Source organism: Phoca vitulina, unplaced genomic scaffold (assembly GCF_004348235.1).
Source record: "Phoca vitulina isolate PV1807 unplaced genomic scaffold, GSC_HSeal_1.0 scaffold39, whole genome shotgun sequence".
Taxonomy (NCBI): Eukaryota; Metazoa; Chordata; class Mammalia; order Carnivora; family Phocidae; genus Phoca; species Phoca vitulina.
This window is the reverse complement of record NW_022589742.1, coordinates 347,805-365,542: the sequence shown is the minus strand read 5'-3', so window position 1 is coordinate 365,542 and position 17,738 is coordinate 347,805. Positions and strand designations below refer to the sequence as shown.

The following is a 17,738-nucleotide window of genomic DNA, read 5'->3' as shown; positions in this document are numbered from 1 at the left end:
CCCCCCCCCCCCCCCCCCCCCCCCCCCCCCCCGCACTGGTCATGATTCAGATTTGAGAAGGCTCAAGGCTCCTGTTGGTCACGTCTTAAAGGAAAAGGATGATTATTTATTATTATTATTACTATTATTTCTGCCAAGTGCATGAGACTGCTTGGCTAAATTGCACCAAAGCAGTTGTCTGAGATGAATCAAACCATGACCTTCACATTGGTCACCCAGATGCACAGCTGTATGAGGATGCCAACTCAGTTGGGAAAAAGAGCACGTCCGCCAGCTATTCCGTGGTGTGGCCACGATGCCATAAAGCTGGTGCTCCTGTAGGTGACGCGTCAAATACAACAGCTGCCCATCCCCCCCAAGTGTACGGTCTCCACGTATGCTGTAGAAAGGCAGTTCTCGAACCTGAGTGGGCATCTGGATCCCTTGGAGAGCTCGCGAACCCTGAGTCCTGGGTCCCACCCCCAGAGTCTGATACTGGAGGCCTGGGACAGGGCCTGAGAGCTGGCACGTGTAACGAGTTTCCAGGTGATGCTGCTGCTGGTCTTGGGCTTACGCTTTGAGAGCCACAGCTCTAGTATCTGTCCTCTTTGGCCTGTTCTTTGTGACTTTCAGGGCACTGCAAAAATGCCAAACAGATGTCAAATAACTCACTCCTCTGGCAGCGCGCTGAGCTGCTTTTAGATTAAAAACTGGAGTTTGTAGAACACACCTTAGGTGTGGGTCTCCGTGCTCCAGAGAAGTGTTGCCTGCTCACTGGGCTCCTGAAAATGCCTGACCCTCCCTAGCACCCCATTTGCAAAGGGGGCTGGACTGGAACCCAAGAGGCAGGAGAGAAGTATAACCTTGGTCTTTGCGGTTGAAAAGGCCAGCCTGAGTCAGGCTCAGTGCCCCGGGGGTCCTGGTCCTGTGCACTCTGGGCTCTAACCTGGTGACATCATTATGGTGAGCTGGACCACTGTCCTAAGGTGGTGGTGCTGAGTGCTCCGCAAGTGTGTGGCTCCCCAAATGCAGGAGGCCAACTTTTGAAACCAGCCCAGTTCCATTCAGAGGGACAAAGAATCCTTAGTGATCCACGGCAATGCTGCCCCAGACCAGTTGCTTTGATAAACAGGGATTTGCGTGTAAAGATAGCAAATCAAGGTGATTCACGACAAAACAAACCACAAAACACTGCTCCGTCCTGGCCCATTCCTGCGATGTCAGAAATTACAGCCCACGTTGCATCCCAGGGAAAAATTCTGCCGTGGGAGCTAAAGGTGAAAAGCTTGCCAGTACTCTGAAGAGCTTGTTTTGCAGAATAAATTTCAGATGAGGATAATTAAGCCACTTCTTGGAGAACTGAGTCTGATTTTACTGGGCCTTTTAGTATATAAGATCTTTCATCAAGTGACTTGCATGGTCCTGATTGGAGCCCGCTAATTATCCTACCCAGCTATTTTCATCGAGTGTGTCATGGTGTGCTGACGTGCACTTACATCCCAGCTCTGCTAACAGAACAGGAGGCATCCCGAAATGCTGCAATCAATATTAATGTACTCGAAATCACACTTCCATCTGTTTCTGAATTAATAAAACACAAAATAGATGTCCTTATTTCCCTCTCTCTCTCTTTTTTAGCAAAACGCTTCAAAAGTCGCTCAGATACCATCTCCCTGGGTAGGCAATGGAAAGTAAGTATCTTATGAAAATTGCTTTTTCAGAAACTCAGCGAATTAAGAGACCCCAAATATTTTGTATTGACAACTCAGGAGTGAAGGCCAATTCTGAGACTAGAGTAATTTTTGTGCACAGGAAATTCTGGTCAGATTTCAGCTAATGGCAAGACAGAAAAGTTTAACATGATGCGATTCCCAATTTCTCTAACTATTTGATCTTTAAGCCAAATGATGGCCATAAAAATATCTGTTAATGAGATGGCAGTGATTTTTCAATGATTCACTCGGTAATGAAAGGCCAATGAAATATTCATTGATACATAGTAAGTGCCGTTTAATAAAACCAAAGGCATAATAGTGTTGAGAATGTGAAGGCACTTAGCCTTCATGAGCCTTCATGGTGATTTTTATATTAATACTAAAACACCCTGACCTAAAATACATAAAAGCATCCACTCTACTGCTGATCTACGGCTCGGTGGACTCCCCCACTCCCTCCACTGCCCATAGTTGGAAGAGCATCCACCTGGTCCTGAGGCTGTCCCTAGCTCCCAGGGGAACTCCAGGAGGGATGGGGCTGGGGTGGGGGCGGGGCTCAGGGGCCCCTCCCCCGCACTGGGCATGTTTCTCCAGCTCTGAAAGGAAAGGGCTGGACCCCTTGGCATCCGAGGCCCAAGGCCCCGGGTGAGAGATGTTCCTGCTAAGAGGGAGATTTGGAAGCCCAGTTCTGTCTGTGGTGCAAATTGGCTCCGTGCCTGCCCTTCCGTGCTTGAGCATCAGGGTTCTGTCTGATTCCAGTCCCTCCCTCACCACCCCAGGCCCACTTGCCACCACCAGTGGGAAGGGAAACTCCATGACTACAGACCCAGGCTTTGGCAAAGAGCTGCTTTTTCCATTTTTCATCATTTCAAAATTCTTGTGTCTCTGGTCCATACACTTTCTTCCAGCGTATTCTAGTCTCCTCTTGCCATTTTATAAATATCTACAAAGCATACTCCCAAAGCAGTGGGACACGAACTCTACATTGAGATCATAAAAACATTCAGAGTGAGGGAACAGACCCATTAAAAACTCTGCATTAACTCAATTACTGTATTGAAAGGAAGTACCGTTTAAATTGTTAAGTCTTACTTTTATATTGACGAACAAAAGCAAAAGAATGCTTCTCTCTGGAAGTTGAGAAAATAAAAATAACCATTGAAAGGCCCAGAGAAAGCTATTTTCTCTGAGCACAGAGTAGAGCGAGGGCAAGTTCAGGTAAGCAGCTATTAAAGGATTTCTGGGAAATTTCTTTTAATTCTGAAATGAAAGAACTCGAACACATCCTAAGCTTGTGAAGTCACACTAAAAGCCTCCTGAAAGGATGTTTTAGGCAGCTTCTGTGTGAAGAAAGCACACTCCCTTTGGTAGGCCAGAGAGGTTGTGAATGAAGCAACTCCAAATGGTCACCCACGGGTTACCTCCCTTTCATTCAGCGAACACCTCAGGCACATTTCCATACAAGGGGCTGGGGGCACAGCTGACTCCAGTGGGATCCCTGCGCTCCAGAAGCACACAGTCCAGTGGAGGGAGGGGACAGATGGGAACGAAGTTCTATGGAAGCCCAAGAGAAGAGGAGCTTGGGCCTCCCTGGATGGTCAAGGAGGGCGTCTTCTATGCAAGCGAGGCCATAGCCTACTTTCCCCAGCACACGAGGGTGGCTGGCACCACACAGGGCCTGGAAGGGCATCTTCCAGAAGCAGCAACCCCTGACCATGAGGCCTGGGGGAGAAAATTTGCAAAGAAGCAGTTGGAAGAAGGAGAAGAACAATCTGCTTAGTACCGAGCAGGGATTGGCAAACTTTTTCCGAGGCTTAGAGGTAATATCTGAACACCATGCTTGGCACACGGTAACTTTACCATTTGAGCTGGAAAGCATACACTGTCCCACCCCTAGAACTCCCAGAGCTCTTGGTGTATACTTCGCCTTGGGCACTTATTCTAGCTTGTCAGAAACTCATGGGCCTGCTCCCCTACTAGACCATTTGCTCTTCCCAATAAGGGGCCATTCATTCTTTCATTTGCCACCTATTTACTGAGTGTGTACTATGGATGATGAGACACTCTGCCAGGCACTTGATAGACACACCCCCATCATCTTGTGCTATATGTTATTCTCCTACCCTCTCCAGAGCCTCTCTATGTAGTGGATACTAAACAATGACAAAGGGATGGTGGAAGACAGTTCATTCATTTATTTAACATTCATTAAGTACATAGGATGTGTGCCAGGCACTGGTCTAGACACTGGGTATAGACATGGACAGAAATCCCTACCCTCCTTGAGGTCACGTTCTGTTGGAAAGAAAAAGTAAAAACTATGTGGTTTGCTAAATGGTGGCAAAGGTCATAGAACAAATGGAAACCAGGAAGGGGGATAGAAAGCTTCGCTAGGGATCACGTGGGGAGCAGGACACCTATCTTGAATTGGGACGTTAGAGAAGGATGGTGGAGAGCAGTCCATGTAAATACCTGGGGGGGATGCATTCCAAGCAGAGGGACAGCAACCACCTTCCGAAGTGGGCTGTGCCTAATGAGTCTGACAAACAGCAAGGGGGCGAGTGTGGCTGAGATGTGGATTGGACCAGTGTGCTAATGGTGAAAGTGGTGGGAAGTGGGTGCCTGTGTGTGTACCCTCATTTGCGTGTGCCATGAAGGTGTGAAGAGAAAAACAAGATCTACAAGTAGACCCACAGAAAGAAAACGGGACAGGGAACCTCAAGCTGTGTGGAGAGCCAGGTGGGAGTGGGAGGCCCCCCGAGATGAGCGCAGCATCACGCCCTTGTAGCCAGAGTCACAGCCTTCCTTAGGCAGGTTGGAATTCTTTCATCAGTACAATGCGGCCTGCAGATACGCTCATTGGGAGGTCACTCCTAGAGCCTCGTGTAAGATCCGCCATGACCAAAAGCAAACCCATGCCCTAACTCCCCTTGCCTCCACTACTGATTGTTATTGTTTACGAGAAAGTAGGCAGTAAGAGACAAAGATAGCCCTTCAGTTAGCACGTGGATGTCATAAGCTAAAAAGGCCTTTTCAAGATATACAAAGTAAACAGAGGTGATGTGTTTCCCCTTGTGACTTCTGGACATGATCAGAAATCACTGAATCCAACCTTTTCTTTGTGTCAAGGAAAGGCTCAGCAAGGGGAAGGGACATGCCCAGGAGCACACAGCCATTTAGGGCAGGGCCAGGGTTAGAATACAGGTCTCCCGGGATTCCAGTACATACTCTGTTCCCAGCACAACATGGTTCCCCTTTCAACATTTGAGACACCTGACAGCTTTGGGATTTTTCTCTAGCCATTACAAATGAGGACATACTCTTTTCTTGCCTTAAGTTGGCATCTAAGAGTTAATGACCACTACTCAGAGAAAAGAAAATAGCATTTGCAAGCACCACAACAAAGAAATCCAGCATTCACTGCCTGTTTTGTGTATGTGTGTGTTTTGGGGTGGCTCTTTTTTTTTTTTTTTGGTCTTTGGTTAACCCTTCTGTGCTTAGGCTCTTTAGCTTGGACATCGCCCCACTCCACCCCTGCCTTGAGAATAAATCTTTCCATCGAGAAGTGTCAAAAGGTCTTAGAAATTATAAACAGAACAGGAAAACTTTCACACCCTCTCACAGACAAATGCAGAGCAAGTGTGAGGATCCCCTTTGCCCCTCATACTAGAACATACCAGAAGATATATTCTGTTTCCAGAAATGGACCAAAGCTCTCACAGGGCCCGGCACACCCCACATGAGTCTCGAGGCAAGCGTATCGATTTGAGTCGCTCCCAAATTGAGTTAGCAATACTCCAGCCATTGCCCCAGATCTTGTGTTCACGTGCCCATTGGGGTGCACATCCGCTCTGTGAGCACAGATCGGCTCTGAGGAACACAGCCAACCTGGAAATCTAGAGTTACCAGCAGCCACAGCTGGGAACAGCGAGGGGGAGTGACAGGCTGCCTTGATGATCTGCTGGGTGTATTTGGAGGAATGAGGAGGAGCCCCAAACACAGCTTTCTCCATTTCTTCTACTCCCCCAAAATGTTCTATCGTAACAACGTGGCACACTGGGGCACCACTGGACAGTCTTTCGAAGTCTCCCTGAAGGAGGATAGGAAGGCTGAGGGGGTGCATAGGCCTTGCTCACATGCACAGGAAGCACCCAGGCCCTCCCTGATATGTGCAGATTGCAGGGGACTCCTTGTTGCTGACATTAAAGTATTGAACCACAATCTATATCCAGACCTTGGTTCTGCCCAAATAGGACCTGCAAAGACTTCTCTTCATAAACAGCATGCAGGTGAAGGGTCAGCAATTAACAGCCATCTCTGTAGCACGTCTTCGAGAATCTCAAAGATTATTCAGAATCTTACTTTTTCTGGCTTCCCTAATACTGCTCCTTGGGGGGCTTTCAAGAATTGCACTTCGTTTATTGTGGTGACTGTATTTGGAGCAAATTGTCATTGCGGTTTCCACAAAACACTTTGATAATAGCCTTTCCTAGCTGCCACTAGCCATCTGGCAGCAGGTAGAGAAATCAGCACAGCTCTGAGATGTGTCTTCCTCTGAAACCTCACAACACTGGTTATATATATTCAAAATAAGAGCTACATGTGTGGATAGGATGAATGCCAGAGAAAGATTCACCCAGCTCTCTCTGCTATCTTAAAACGAAAGAAGCAGTGTGGATGGAGTCACCAGGGGTTGTCAGAGGCAGGGAGACATCAGTGTTCAACTGAGTTAGAAAAGGAGAAGCATGGCTCATTCTAGAGCCTGGCCCTGTAGCCCTGTGTGGGTTGGTCAGACAAGGCCAGAATGCGATGATAATCAATAGGCTCTTTCTACTCTGGGGCATCTAGAGAAAACTAAGGTGTTGGCAGAAACTACAAGATGTCTTCTGAGAACAAGCTTCTCCACACCTGGGCTTCATATATGCTCACCACGCTAAACCTCATGCGGCAGTGACATTCTCGTGAGGCTTCAGCATGGGGAGGGAGGCCTAGAAGGCCGCAGTCACTCTTTGCAGCCAGCCTCACCAGGCCTGTCTCTTCCCCTTCCCCCAGGAACACTCCATCCCCGGTGTCTCTCAACAACGTCTCTCCCATCAATGCAATGGGCAGCTGTAACAACGGCCCGGTCACCATCCCCCAGCGCATTCACCACATGGCCGCCAGCCATGTCAACATCACCAGCAACGTGTTACGGGGCTACGAACACTGGGACATGGCTGACAAACTGACAAGAGAGAACAAAGGTATGCTTACCTGTTCCACCCACACTCATGGACCATGGTAGGGTCAACCGTGCTTGGAAGCACTTGAGTTTTCCATGGTGGCCTTATCTTTCTGTCTCTCTGATTTCCAGGGTATAGAGGAGGCAAGAAGGGGTTAACTCAGGGCCGACAGAGTAACCACATTTTTGCTGAGAGAGTAAGCAAGTCCTGGAATTTTTTTTCTTTTCTCCTTCAAAGCTTAAACTAGTCTGAGCTGTGACATGTTGGCAAATGACCATTTCAGATTTTCCCTCAATGGTAAGGATCAGCACGGAAAAACAGAGGCAAAGGAGAAAAGAATGATTTGCAAATTAATTAAGATCCCGTTGGCCTCTTTTGTCAACTTTAATCTTTTGGGTTTGTTTTTTTGGGGGGTTGTTTTTTTCTTTTTTTGGAGAGGTGAGGTTGAACTGCAGGCCTGCTACTTTCATTACAACCCCCGGCTCCAGGGAGCACGTGATGACATGGCTTGTGTTCAGAAGCAAAGGCCAGAGCTCAGCTGGTATTTTTTCCACACTGACAGCTGGGATGAAGGATCAGGGTCCCGTTCGTGGTAACACATGGGCTTTGCTGCAGAACAAATGCAGGGAGGACCCTGCTCCACCAGAGGGTGAGTCAGTGGTCTCTGGCAACTCGTGCCGCCATCTGTGACCCTGGCTGTCGCCTAGGTTCACAGGGAAGTCTCGCTATCCTAATGAAGGTGGGACGCACAAGCAGACTGCACTCTTGCCCTGGCCATTCGTTCGGCTTGGCTGATTCTGGCCCAGCAGTCACAGACAGTCAAGGTGGGAACTGGTGTGGGCCTTTGGGAATCAGATAGCGAAGAGGGGCCCCGCAGTTTAGAAGAGCGGAACTGTCTGGCCAGGACCTGGGAGGCGTGTGCATTGCTACTGTGTGGAGAGAGTCCCGCCGAAGTAGGAAGGGTGCCGATTTTGAAGGCTGACCATTTAAGTTGGAATCCTGCCTGGGTCATGCAGTGCTGGGCAACCTCAGGCAAGTTACTCAAATCTCTGAGCCACTTCCTAGCTTCCATTTCTGTAATGGATATAATAACGTATGCAGCCACTAGCATAAAATAGCAGGTTCAAGGTAGAAAGCCGGCAAATATTTATTCACTTACTCCATATTATTATGTATCTATGTGACTCCAAGATTCTGTGGCTATCAGAGCACATTCCATAATCTGAGACTTGGACCCACAACCCGGCTATAGACTTACACTGACCCTTGGGACTCTTCACAGGTATTGGTTACATCGGTAACTGGGAAGAAATCGGGCCACAATTTCCACTTGCCAGATACTGTACTATTTGCCCGATCACTTGTTGCCTCATTTGTCCCTGTTTTGTAGCTAAGTGAGGCAAGGTTAAGAAACTCACCCCTGACATCATAGGTCCTAACCCTGGAAGCAGGAATTGAATCTAGAACTCGGAACCACTAGGCTACACTGCCCATCAAGAGAGCGAGATTAATAAGAGGTCCTCAGAGATCTTCAGTGAGCTCCTGCCCTCAGTTACCTGAGTGATGGGCACTTCTCTACTTCTCTAAGCTTCTGAAATTCCAAAGACAACTGGCCCAGATGGCCAGGCCCATCCAAAAGTTCTAGAAGTGCAAGTAAAAGCATAAGCATCTTAAGACTTGCCTAGCTTGTCTGCCTCTACTCTTCTCTCTTATTTTGTATTGGTAACTGGAGGGCGGTTCAATATTTATGGATTTCTGTCATAATTGCATCCATTTTCAAAATCTGCTAAAGTAATTCCTTCAAAATTAACCACAGAACTTTCCAGGAGCGATGTGGTGGCTGTGCTGATATTAAGGGAAATGGAGCTAATCTTGTCCTTAGCACAGCATGTCAGGAGTTGTTAAGTTCCCCGCCTAATACTCCATCAGAACAGCTCTGCACTCTGCTTAGAGTCAGAGAGCCTTCCCCCATCTGTCTTGTCCACATAGAGATGGGGAACTGAGGAGCTTCCCTTTCGATTGTTACTCTGGATCCCACTGGGGACAACCATGTCCTTGCACTCCCCCACCCCGCTCCGTGCCTGCCCACCCGTGCAGCTGCAGATGGCTTCTGGCAGAGGACTCTGGTGCTAAAATCAGCCAATGGGGGTGATGCTGCCCCCTGGCCTTTGGTCTAGAAGCCCTCTTCCCTACCTCCCCAGCTGCTTACTCAAAGCTGCTATTAAAATGGTGACTTGGTGGGGGCACCTAGGTGGATCAGTTCGTTAAGCGTCTGCCTTCAGCTCAGGTCATGATCCCAGGGACCTGGGATCGAGTCCCACATGGGGCTCCCTGCTCAGCGAGGAGCCTGCTTCTCCCTCTGCCCCTCCCCACTGCTCGTTCTCTCTCCCTCTCTCTCTCATGCTCTCTCTCTCAAATAAATAAAATCTTTAAAAAAAAATAAAAATTAAATTAAAAATTTAAAAATCAAAAAAAAAATGGCAACCTGGGTATCTAGTGCACAGCATCCTGGCTCACGTGTGGCTCATGTTCACTCAGCAGTGACTAGGTCCTTTAGCATTTCCCTTAATATTGTGTTATATAAGGAAGTATTTCAGATGCCAAAAATAATTTACTCCTTTATCAGCAGAAATTACTTTTATTGTGTAGTACAGGTTTAAAAGTATCACATAATCAAATGAAGTCGATACCTAGAGAAGGAGCCCATATGTTATACATAACGTGAAGAATCAGTGCATTGTTTAGTGAAATACCATCTGCTGGTCAATCAAGCGCATGGAGCCCCTGCATGCAAATCGCCTTCCAAGAAGGCGGGTGAGCATCCCAACCACTTCAAGGTAGCCTTCAGCACACACTACCCCCTCCGCTGCCACATTCCTCGCGCCAACCAGAACAGGCGTGACGTCCTCCTGGCTGGGGCTGCCTCCTCTGTCGGGAGCTGACAAAGAGGATACCCGAGAGCCCTCTCATAACCAAGATCAACACAATGGTAGACAAATAAATGCAGACATGAAAAGGGGACGCCTAGATACTTTTCTAGACATCAGATAGTCTTTTCCACATACCTCCCACCCCACTCCAAAGCAGACCGTCCCAAACTCCAGCCCCAGTGGTTAGCAGTGTGGCCTCAGCCCGGCCCCTTCTCCAAATCAGCTGGAGGGGAATCAGCCCGGGTAGTCTTACTTTCCGTGTCCTTCAAGGCAAGGAGGGAGTTGTTAGCGACAGGTCATTTCCCTTCCCTAAAGGAATTGGTAATAAGACCCGAAATCAGATGCCTTCTAGACGTTTATTTAGCGTTAGATGCTGATGGCTGTAATTGCTGTCCAGGTTCACTGGCTATGTCTGCATCGTGCCGAGAAAAATCGGTAAACTCAGTTCATTTAGACAAAGGAAAAAGAGAATACTTTCAATTCAGTAACACATACAATGGCAAACAGCTCAATATCCTATCAACCATGGCTCCCTACCATTTTGTGTATATGGACCTCTTTCTAAATATAAATTTTTAATATCTAAAAATACAAATTCTCTATGTACTGTTAAAATATATTCAAGTACATTTTATTTTATATATGTAATTTATGTGTATATTTTAATATATATAAATGTTACACATAGACAAACACATTTTTAGATATAATGTGATGTGTGTGTGTGCACACACCTCACAAACCTCCACAGGGTTATAATATTCTTGTAGAATCCGCTGAGAGAATGTATAGTGATTTGAAAACACTTACTATGAATCAACAGATTTGAATGAATTTGTGTTTTATTAATCACAGTAACACAAACATGATTTATGCCACAGAATTTTTGGAGCTACACAAAGATTAAAATAATAGTGCCTCCTAGACATACGGAGCTTCGGTCCCCCAGCACGCAGTCTATAAATTTTTGTTGAATGAATGAAGAAACAGGGAAAACTTTTCCAATGTCCACATAGTTGTGTTATCACGTGAAGGCAGCTTAAGCCATCTGGCGTGTATTTCTGTGATGATATTCAAAGGCCTGACCAAGGTCTGCTCTGATTTTCAGAATTCTTCGGCGATCTGGACACACTGATGGGGCCCCTGACCCAGCACAGCAGCATGACCAATCTCGTCCGCTACGTTCGCCAGGGACTGTGTTGGCTGCGCATCGATGCCCATTTGTTGTAGTGGGCGCGCCCCCATCTCCAGCATCGCCACCCATCACTCTACCTCTACCAGAGCACCAACGGTCACTGGTGGAACTCCACTCATTTGGGAAAGTTCTCTTTGCTTATGTTTGTTTTTATGCTTCTTTTGATATCTGTGAAAAACAGAAGTCATTGTAAGTGGACACTACAACTTGAGAGCAGTATATGTTTTATTACTTAGTCATTTTTCAGTATTTTATATGCATTTCTCAGATCCCACCATCCTTTTGTGCTTGATACAATGACACAGTCCCTACAGTATTGTTTTAAGTCCACACTACCCAAAACAAAGAATGGGAAGTACTTGTGATGATAACAGGTTCCTGAGAAATGAAACGATATGTCATATATATATATATATATATATATATATATATATATATATATATATGAACTTAGACACAGAGGACCTACTAAGATTCAAATTTTCCGCAATAGCCATTCCCCAAACTATACTCTTATGTCCAGAAAAGAACGTATTTCAGAATCCATTGTTAAACTTTTGTGGTTCCCACGACTCAGTCTCCAGGTGAGAATTTTCATTGTCAAAACCCACTGGTTAGATGTTGTAGCCACATCATAAAATCAAGAGTATTAAGAAAACAAATAAGCATAGCAATGGCACTCTTAAAACAATACTATGGCAGACAACCAGAGGACTTTCTTGCTGACATCCCTTCCCTGATGCCCTATTTTTAAAATTTTAATGAGATGAAGTGGCAACATTGATTTTGACAACTTTAAGACATCGGCTGGCATTAAATATCTTTGAACTCCCTGATCTGAAGCATAAATCCTCACCTGGGATTCTCTTTTGTGTAAAGCTCTCCTTTTGAGGGGCAGTTAAGTGGGTGCACGCCCTAGGTGCCAAAATACTGCACTCCGGTTTTAGAGATGAGAGATGGGGAGAGGTCTGGAAATGTCCAAGGAACTCATACCTCTGCATCTTTGCAGTTGGTAGGCAGGTCCATTACTGGCAGGTTATTTTTATTGTATTCTGCTCAAATCTCTGGAAACAAAAGTCAAGTTATCACTACCTAGGAGTTAGAATATACAGTTCGCTTCCAATTATAATCCACATTTTCTAGTTCACAGTGTTTCTCCTCCTCCTCCTCCTCCTCCTCCTCCTCTTCCTCTTCCTCCTCCTCCTCCTCCTCCTCTTCCCCATCTTCCTCCTCTTCTTACTCCTCTTCCTCCTCCTCCTCCTCCTCCCTCCTCTTCTTCTTCTTCTCCTTCTCCTTCTTCTTCTTCTTCTTCTTCTTCTTCTTCTTCCTCTTCCTCTTCCTCTTTGATCTTTCTTTACCTTTTTTGGAGCTCATCAGCTTTTGACTGAAATACTGAAATCACTGATGTTATTAAAGTCTATATTAGCATGAATCATTTCCATGAACATTCCAGAGAAAACTCCAAACTCTCTAAGTAGTGGCTAGCCCTTTAACAAAAATTAGTCTTGGGGTAACGCTTCACCCTAGGGTGCTTTGAAAGAGCCCTGAAGATTGGTAACAGCTCACTTAATTTGGAGACATTTCCACATCACTTGTAATTATCCCCACCCCTTCTGATCCTCCACATTCATTTTATGTCCCCAAACATCACCATGTAAATATCATCTTTGGTGTTCCATCTCACCAGAAGAATCCCCCACCTGTAGTCAACACTAGTCATACATTAGTTCTTTATAATTACCTGCTGGTGTATAATTCCACGTCGCCTTGAATCTGTTGAGTTTATTGATTTCTGTTCACTGAGCGATGACCAGATAAATAGTAGACATATGCACATGAAAGGTGCAAACTTGTATGATTCTTAAAGCCTGTCATGCAAGTCTGTGATAGGAACAGCAAGGGATCACCCTGCACTCTCATTGTCAAGGTTAAGATACATTCCCAATTGCAAAAGAGCCAGACTCAAGCTCCGCTCTGGTCATCGTTGAGTTCAAGACCCTTTTATAATAAGGTTGTGGAAGTTGTACTCCACTGGCTGAGGCCATGTTGTCAGGTGACTGGTGGGAGCATCCCAGCAGCTGAACCCACCACTTTCTATGCTCCCAGTGTGGTTGAGCTTTACATTCGCGGTCTCCGCAACAACACACACACACATACAGACATGCACACAAATGAAACCTGAGAGAATCTTCTCTGAGCCTCTTAAATGGGGAAAATGATAACATGAAAGACTCCAAACATCCAAGGTGGGTGTCACATATAAAAATTAAGCTGATGGCTTTGCAGTGACTCAAGTTCTCTGTTCGTTTTTCCATGGCTTACCAGGTAGAGTGCCTGACTATTACTATATAATGAAGCCCACTGGCTTGACTTGTAAGTTCAACCTAAACCACAATCCTAGACCATCACAGATTTAGGGGTAGATTCTTCTTGAAATTCAGTCTCCAGAAACTAGACACTCGAACGCTAGGGGCAGTTTCCAAAAAGAAACCAGCATCTTGCCTCGTGGATGAAAGACCTGTAGCTCTAGTTTCAGCGAGTCCTTTTATCTACTTTCCATACAACAGGGAGGCAGCAGAGAATCCCGCTGCCTGGTGTCACCTCGGGTGGCTGACGATACAGCAACACCAAATCAGCAACACGATGATCCAATCTGACAGTTGAGCCCAGGATCACCACCTGATTATTTAGCAGACCCATTTGTAAAGCAGCTTAGAAACCAATTAAACCTGGAGGAGGAATGGCCTTCCTATCCCTGGAGATGAGACGGTCTTTGGTTTCACGATGAAGGATTGTTGCTGTTTTCTAGGCACTGTAGCCATCACATTGTGAATGGTGATGTGTGTCGTAGGTGTGTGGCTTATGTGAGGGATTGAGATATTTTGTCAAGTAAATCTCTTCAGTGTACCAGTTTGTGGGAGGGATGTAGGACATGTGGATGGCAGGGAGAGATCCTGCCTGGAGACCTTGACAGAGGCTTGGTGAGACACATCTCAATGAGCACACGGAGGTAGGGGAATGGGCAGAGTAATGGGAAGCTCCACCTGACACAGAAGGATCTCGGCCCTGCTACGTGACCCAGGTAGGGCCACCACTATGCCTTCCTTTGTCACCCAAGCTCCAACCACAGGGAGTTTGACAAGTTCGTGTGAGGATGTTGGCTTGGCTTTGTATTTTTAATTAACTTTGGATTTTTTAGTGGTTTTGTCATATTACTGTCTGAGTTTGGTAGGTAGGATTAATTTGGAAAAGAGTATACTAGTGTGGTCCTCGGGGTAGAATTTAGCCGTAAGCATGTTGTTAGCCAGCCTGTAGACTGTTAATTACTTAATAATCTCATTGGGAAAATACTCGTAGTTTTATATTTGGGTGACATAATTGGAAAAGCAGATTAGCTGCTGCTAACTTTTAAAAGACTTGAGGTTGACATAAAAAGTTCCAAATCTTCAGTCAATAACCAAGTTGCTAAATTGGAAACCATTGGCTAAAATGTGTTTTGTTGAGTTTCCAAATGTCCGGATCTGCATTTGGACATTGCACCGCTAAATGCATTGGAAAGATACTTGCTCTGGCGTATCTTTCCCAAAGCTGTCTGATTCGGAGTTAGTTTTATTCAAATTTGCATCCTGGAGGTTGAAGTTGGAGTATGAAGTTGGAAAGCATTTTTGAAGGCAGAATCAATTGAGCTGTGAGGGCTCCCCCCTCACGTACTTCTCAACAGACATGATAACATTCACCTGCGTGAGTTGGCAGGTGCGAGAACCAAACTGGATCGCTGGGTAGGACTACTCAGTAAGGCAATGAACTCCTTGCTTAGAGAAGCATCACTATCCCCATTGAGAAACTGTGTGGCGAGACAGTGTAGCTACACAATATCAAATGAATGGGTTGATTCAGTGCCCCCAGATTCAATTCTGTGGGGGGAAAACTATTGAGCCAGTTGTCACTGCTCGGTTATGCAACTGGCAGACTAAACTCCTCTTCGTCGTTATGGTTGTCGTTGTTGTTGTTGTTGTTGTTTGTCATTTCCACCCGCACAGCCTTATTCTCATAATTAAACCCTGATTCATTTTCTCTTTGGTGTTAGCAAACTCCAACAGCAGAGATGGCATCTGTGTATTGATAATTGGCATTTACCCTGGCAGGAGGCTAATCGGATAGGCTGGTCTCAGACGTTAATCCTACCATCTGATATTTTCAGGGAAAGAAAAAGTAATTCCCTTTCCATTCTCCTCCTCGCAAATCTAGAAGCCCTCTTTACCAAGAGCATCACATTTTCCTCCGTAATCCATCGACTCAGAATTGCATTGTGGGGAGGGCGGAGGGGGGGGGGGGTGGGGGGGTGGAGGGTAGGGAAGTCCTTCCAGGCCAGGCTGCAGTTCTTGCCCCTTTCTGCTTCTGACATGAGATGTTAATGAATCATTCATCAGGCTCACATTGGGTTAGGGGACACTGAACTGCTTTTCCGATCCATGATCAATCATCGTTCTTCTAAGAGATTGGAGCTTTGCTGTTTCATTAACTGTGCAGTGTAGACTAATGGTGTTTAATAAAAATCATTCAAAATTTCAAACTCTTTTGCCAGTGACCTCGATTTTGTTGGCTCTTTACTTTGTACTAGACTTTGAGGAGGGACGGGGGAAGCAAAGGAAGCCTGCTACCAGGCACCTGGCAGGATGCTGTGGTGGCAAACCCAGTGGCCCCCAGCACTTGGTGGTGAGCGGCGGCAGCGTGCAGACCAGTTGGGGGAAACCTCCTGAGGAATGCCACAGTGGATGCTTTCAGCCGGGGATAGCTTGTTCCTACTGAGGGACTCATTGTTCTCCAGCCTCGGCAGCAGGAAGCCAGCTGCCATATCCGGAGCTTAATAAGAACTGTAAACGCTTTACCTATTTGGTTTTGGCCCGCACCACTCATGTGGCTACCAAATAGGAGAAGTATCTCTGAGAGGAGAGCCCAGGGGGTGACAGCGGTAGCCAAATGCATCCCAGATGCTCCGGCCTTCTTTGAACTCGGTGGCGGAGGGGCTCCGGGCAGGAGGCAGAATTGGAGAAACCCCCAAACAGGCTGAGTTGGTGCCGCGTTGGCCAGATGGAGAGCTAGCTTCTCCTTCGGTCAGCCTGGCATGCAACCAGTGGTGTACTGGTAAAATGTTTTAACAGCCAGCCCTCTGAGAACAGAAAGCACCTGACTTACTTGTAGGGTTTGCCAATATCTGTAGTGTAAATATCCCCACCGTGGCTGGTCTCGAGCCACTACGATGTCGCAGATTGCAGAGTTGGGAAGAGATGCACGCAAGGTTGGGAGTCCGGGCAAGACAGCTCCAACACACTACTGAATGCAGCCTTCCAAAGAGGGTTCTGATTTCACATTTATGTTCATGTGGACGCACGCGTGCAAACACACAGCCATGCACACACGCATACACTTGTGTGACAAGCTGTTTCAACCCTTTCAAATGTGAATTGGTCCTCTGTGAATGTAGGTAGTTTGTGATATGGCCCAAGAGGTATGGATTTTAAGCAGGAGAGAGCTAAGAAGAATGGCCTCTTGAGACCAAAGCATAGACAAATGGGGGTGGGGGGGGGTCATTACATCTCAAAGGAAAAACAGCAGTGAGATCAGCCCTTGGAAAACCTATATGGTTGGTTGAAAATAGGATCAGTAAGTGTTCTTTTGTCATTATTTTGTAAATGTCCAACTGGAATTTCTAACTTGTAAATGTAACTTGGATAAATTATTTATTCTTCATCCTTCTGATGACAACCTCTGTGTAGTTAGGAAACATTAGGGCCTCTATGGAGACTAGCACAATCCAAAAATGCATTGTGTTGTTTTCTCGTAATATGGAAACTCAGTATTTCTCCCACCTCCCTCTTGTTGTTCAGAAGATTTTTACTTTAGTTATTAGAGATCGAAGTTACGTGTTTAACATGTGTTTTTAGTTAAAAGTGTCTACTTACTGTCCTAGCTCTGAATTCAAACCAGGATGTCTCCCGTATCAATTACATGACTAATACTCAGAAATGATCATCCAAACCAAAATAATTCCCTTTTCTACTCAATATAAAGAAAACCAGGGTCACTAACAAGAAGGCATAAACCTCTTTTAAGAGAGTGAGGTTTTCATTAAACACACACACACGTACGCGCGTGCACAACTTTTTTTTTCTTGGGCCTCCTCATTATAAATCATCCTGAGGGTAGAATAGAAAGTCTCAAAGGACCCATTCTCCTGGTCCTGTGCATCTTCTGCAGTTAATAAGAGGTCTGTGTCTGGAAAGGTTGAAGAACTTGCCCTACAATCCTATTATTCTTTAAACATTTCTATGTTCTGTCTGAGCCCATGCCCGTGGTCGAATGTTAGCCCTGGAGGAGACCCATGTCCTACTCTTTCTTTCTGGCCTTTCTCTCTTTGCCCCTGTGGTTCCTTCTGTGGCCAGTACAATAACAGGGTGGCAGGGGGTCTTCTGTCTCCTCATGGTATTTGGGCAACGTTTGTCCCGCTGGAGAATGGTAACATCTGGGGCTGGTCTAATTGACATTTCACTCACACAGAGACTCAGAGTCCCCGTAGGCAATGGACCAGTTTGCATGGATACAGAGAGCGAGAAAGATGTTCATCATCATCTGGTGATTGCCTATTTCAAAACCATCCTCACTAATCAATCATATTCACCCACAAATATTACAAATG

At 46.0% G+C, this 17,738-nt stretch overlaps 1 protein-coding gene across 2 annotated transcripts in view; it reads left to right on the top strand.

Moving 5' to 3' along the window:
* Positions 1 to 12,212, top strand: part of AFF2 (AF4/FMR2 family member 2) — a 445,879-nt gene extending 433,667 nt beyond the window's left edge. For both annotated transcript variants that reach the window (XM_032428215.1, XM_032428216.1), the window contains 3 exons: positions 1,618 to 1,670; positions 6,747 to 6,937; positions 10,955 to 12,212. In XM_032428215.1, the coding sequence (XP_032284106.1) occupies positions 1,618 to 1,670; positions 6,747 to 6,937; positions 10,955 to 11,076 (366 nt within the window). In that variant the 3' untranslated portion in view covers positions 11,077 to 12,212. The remainder of the gene's footprint in view (positions 1 to 1,617; positions 1,671 to 6,746; positions 6,938 to 10,954) is intronic.
* Positions 12,213 to 17,738: the final 5,526 nt, after the last annotated feature.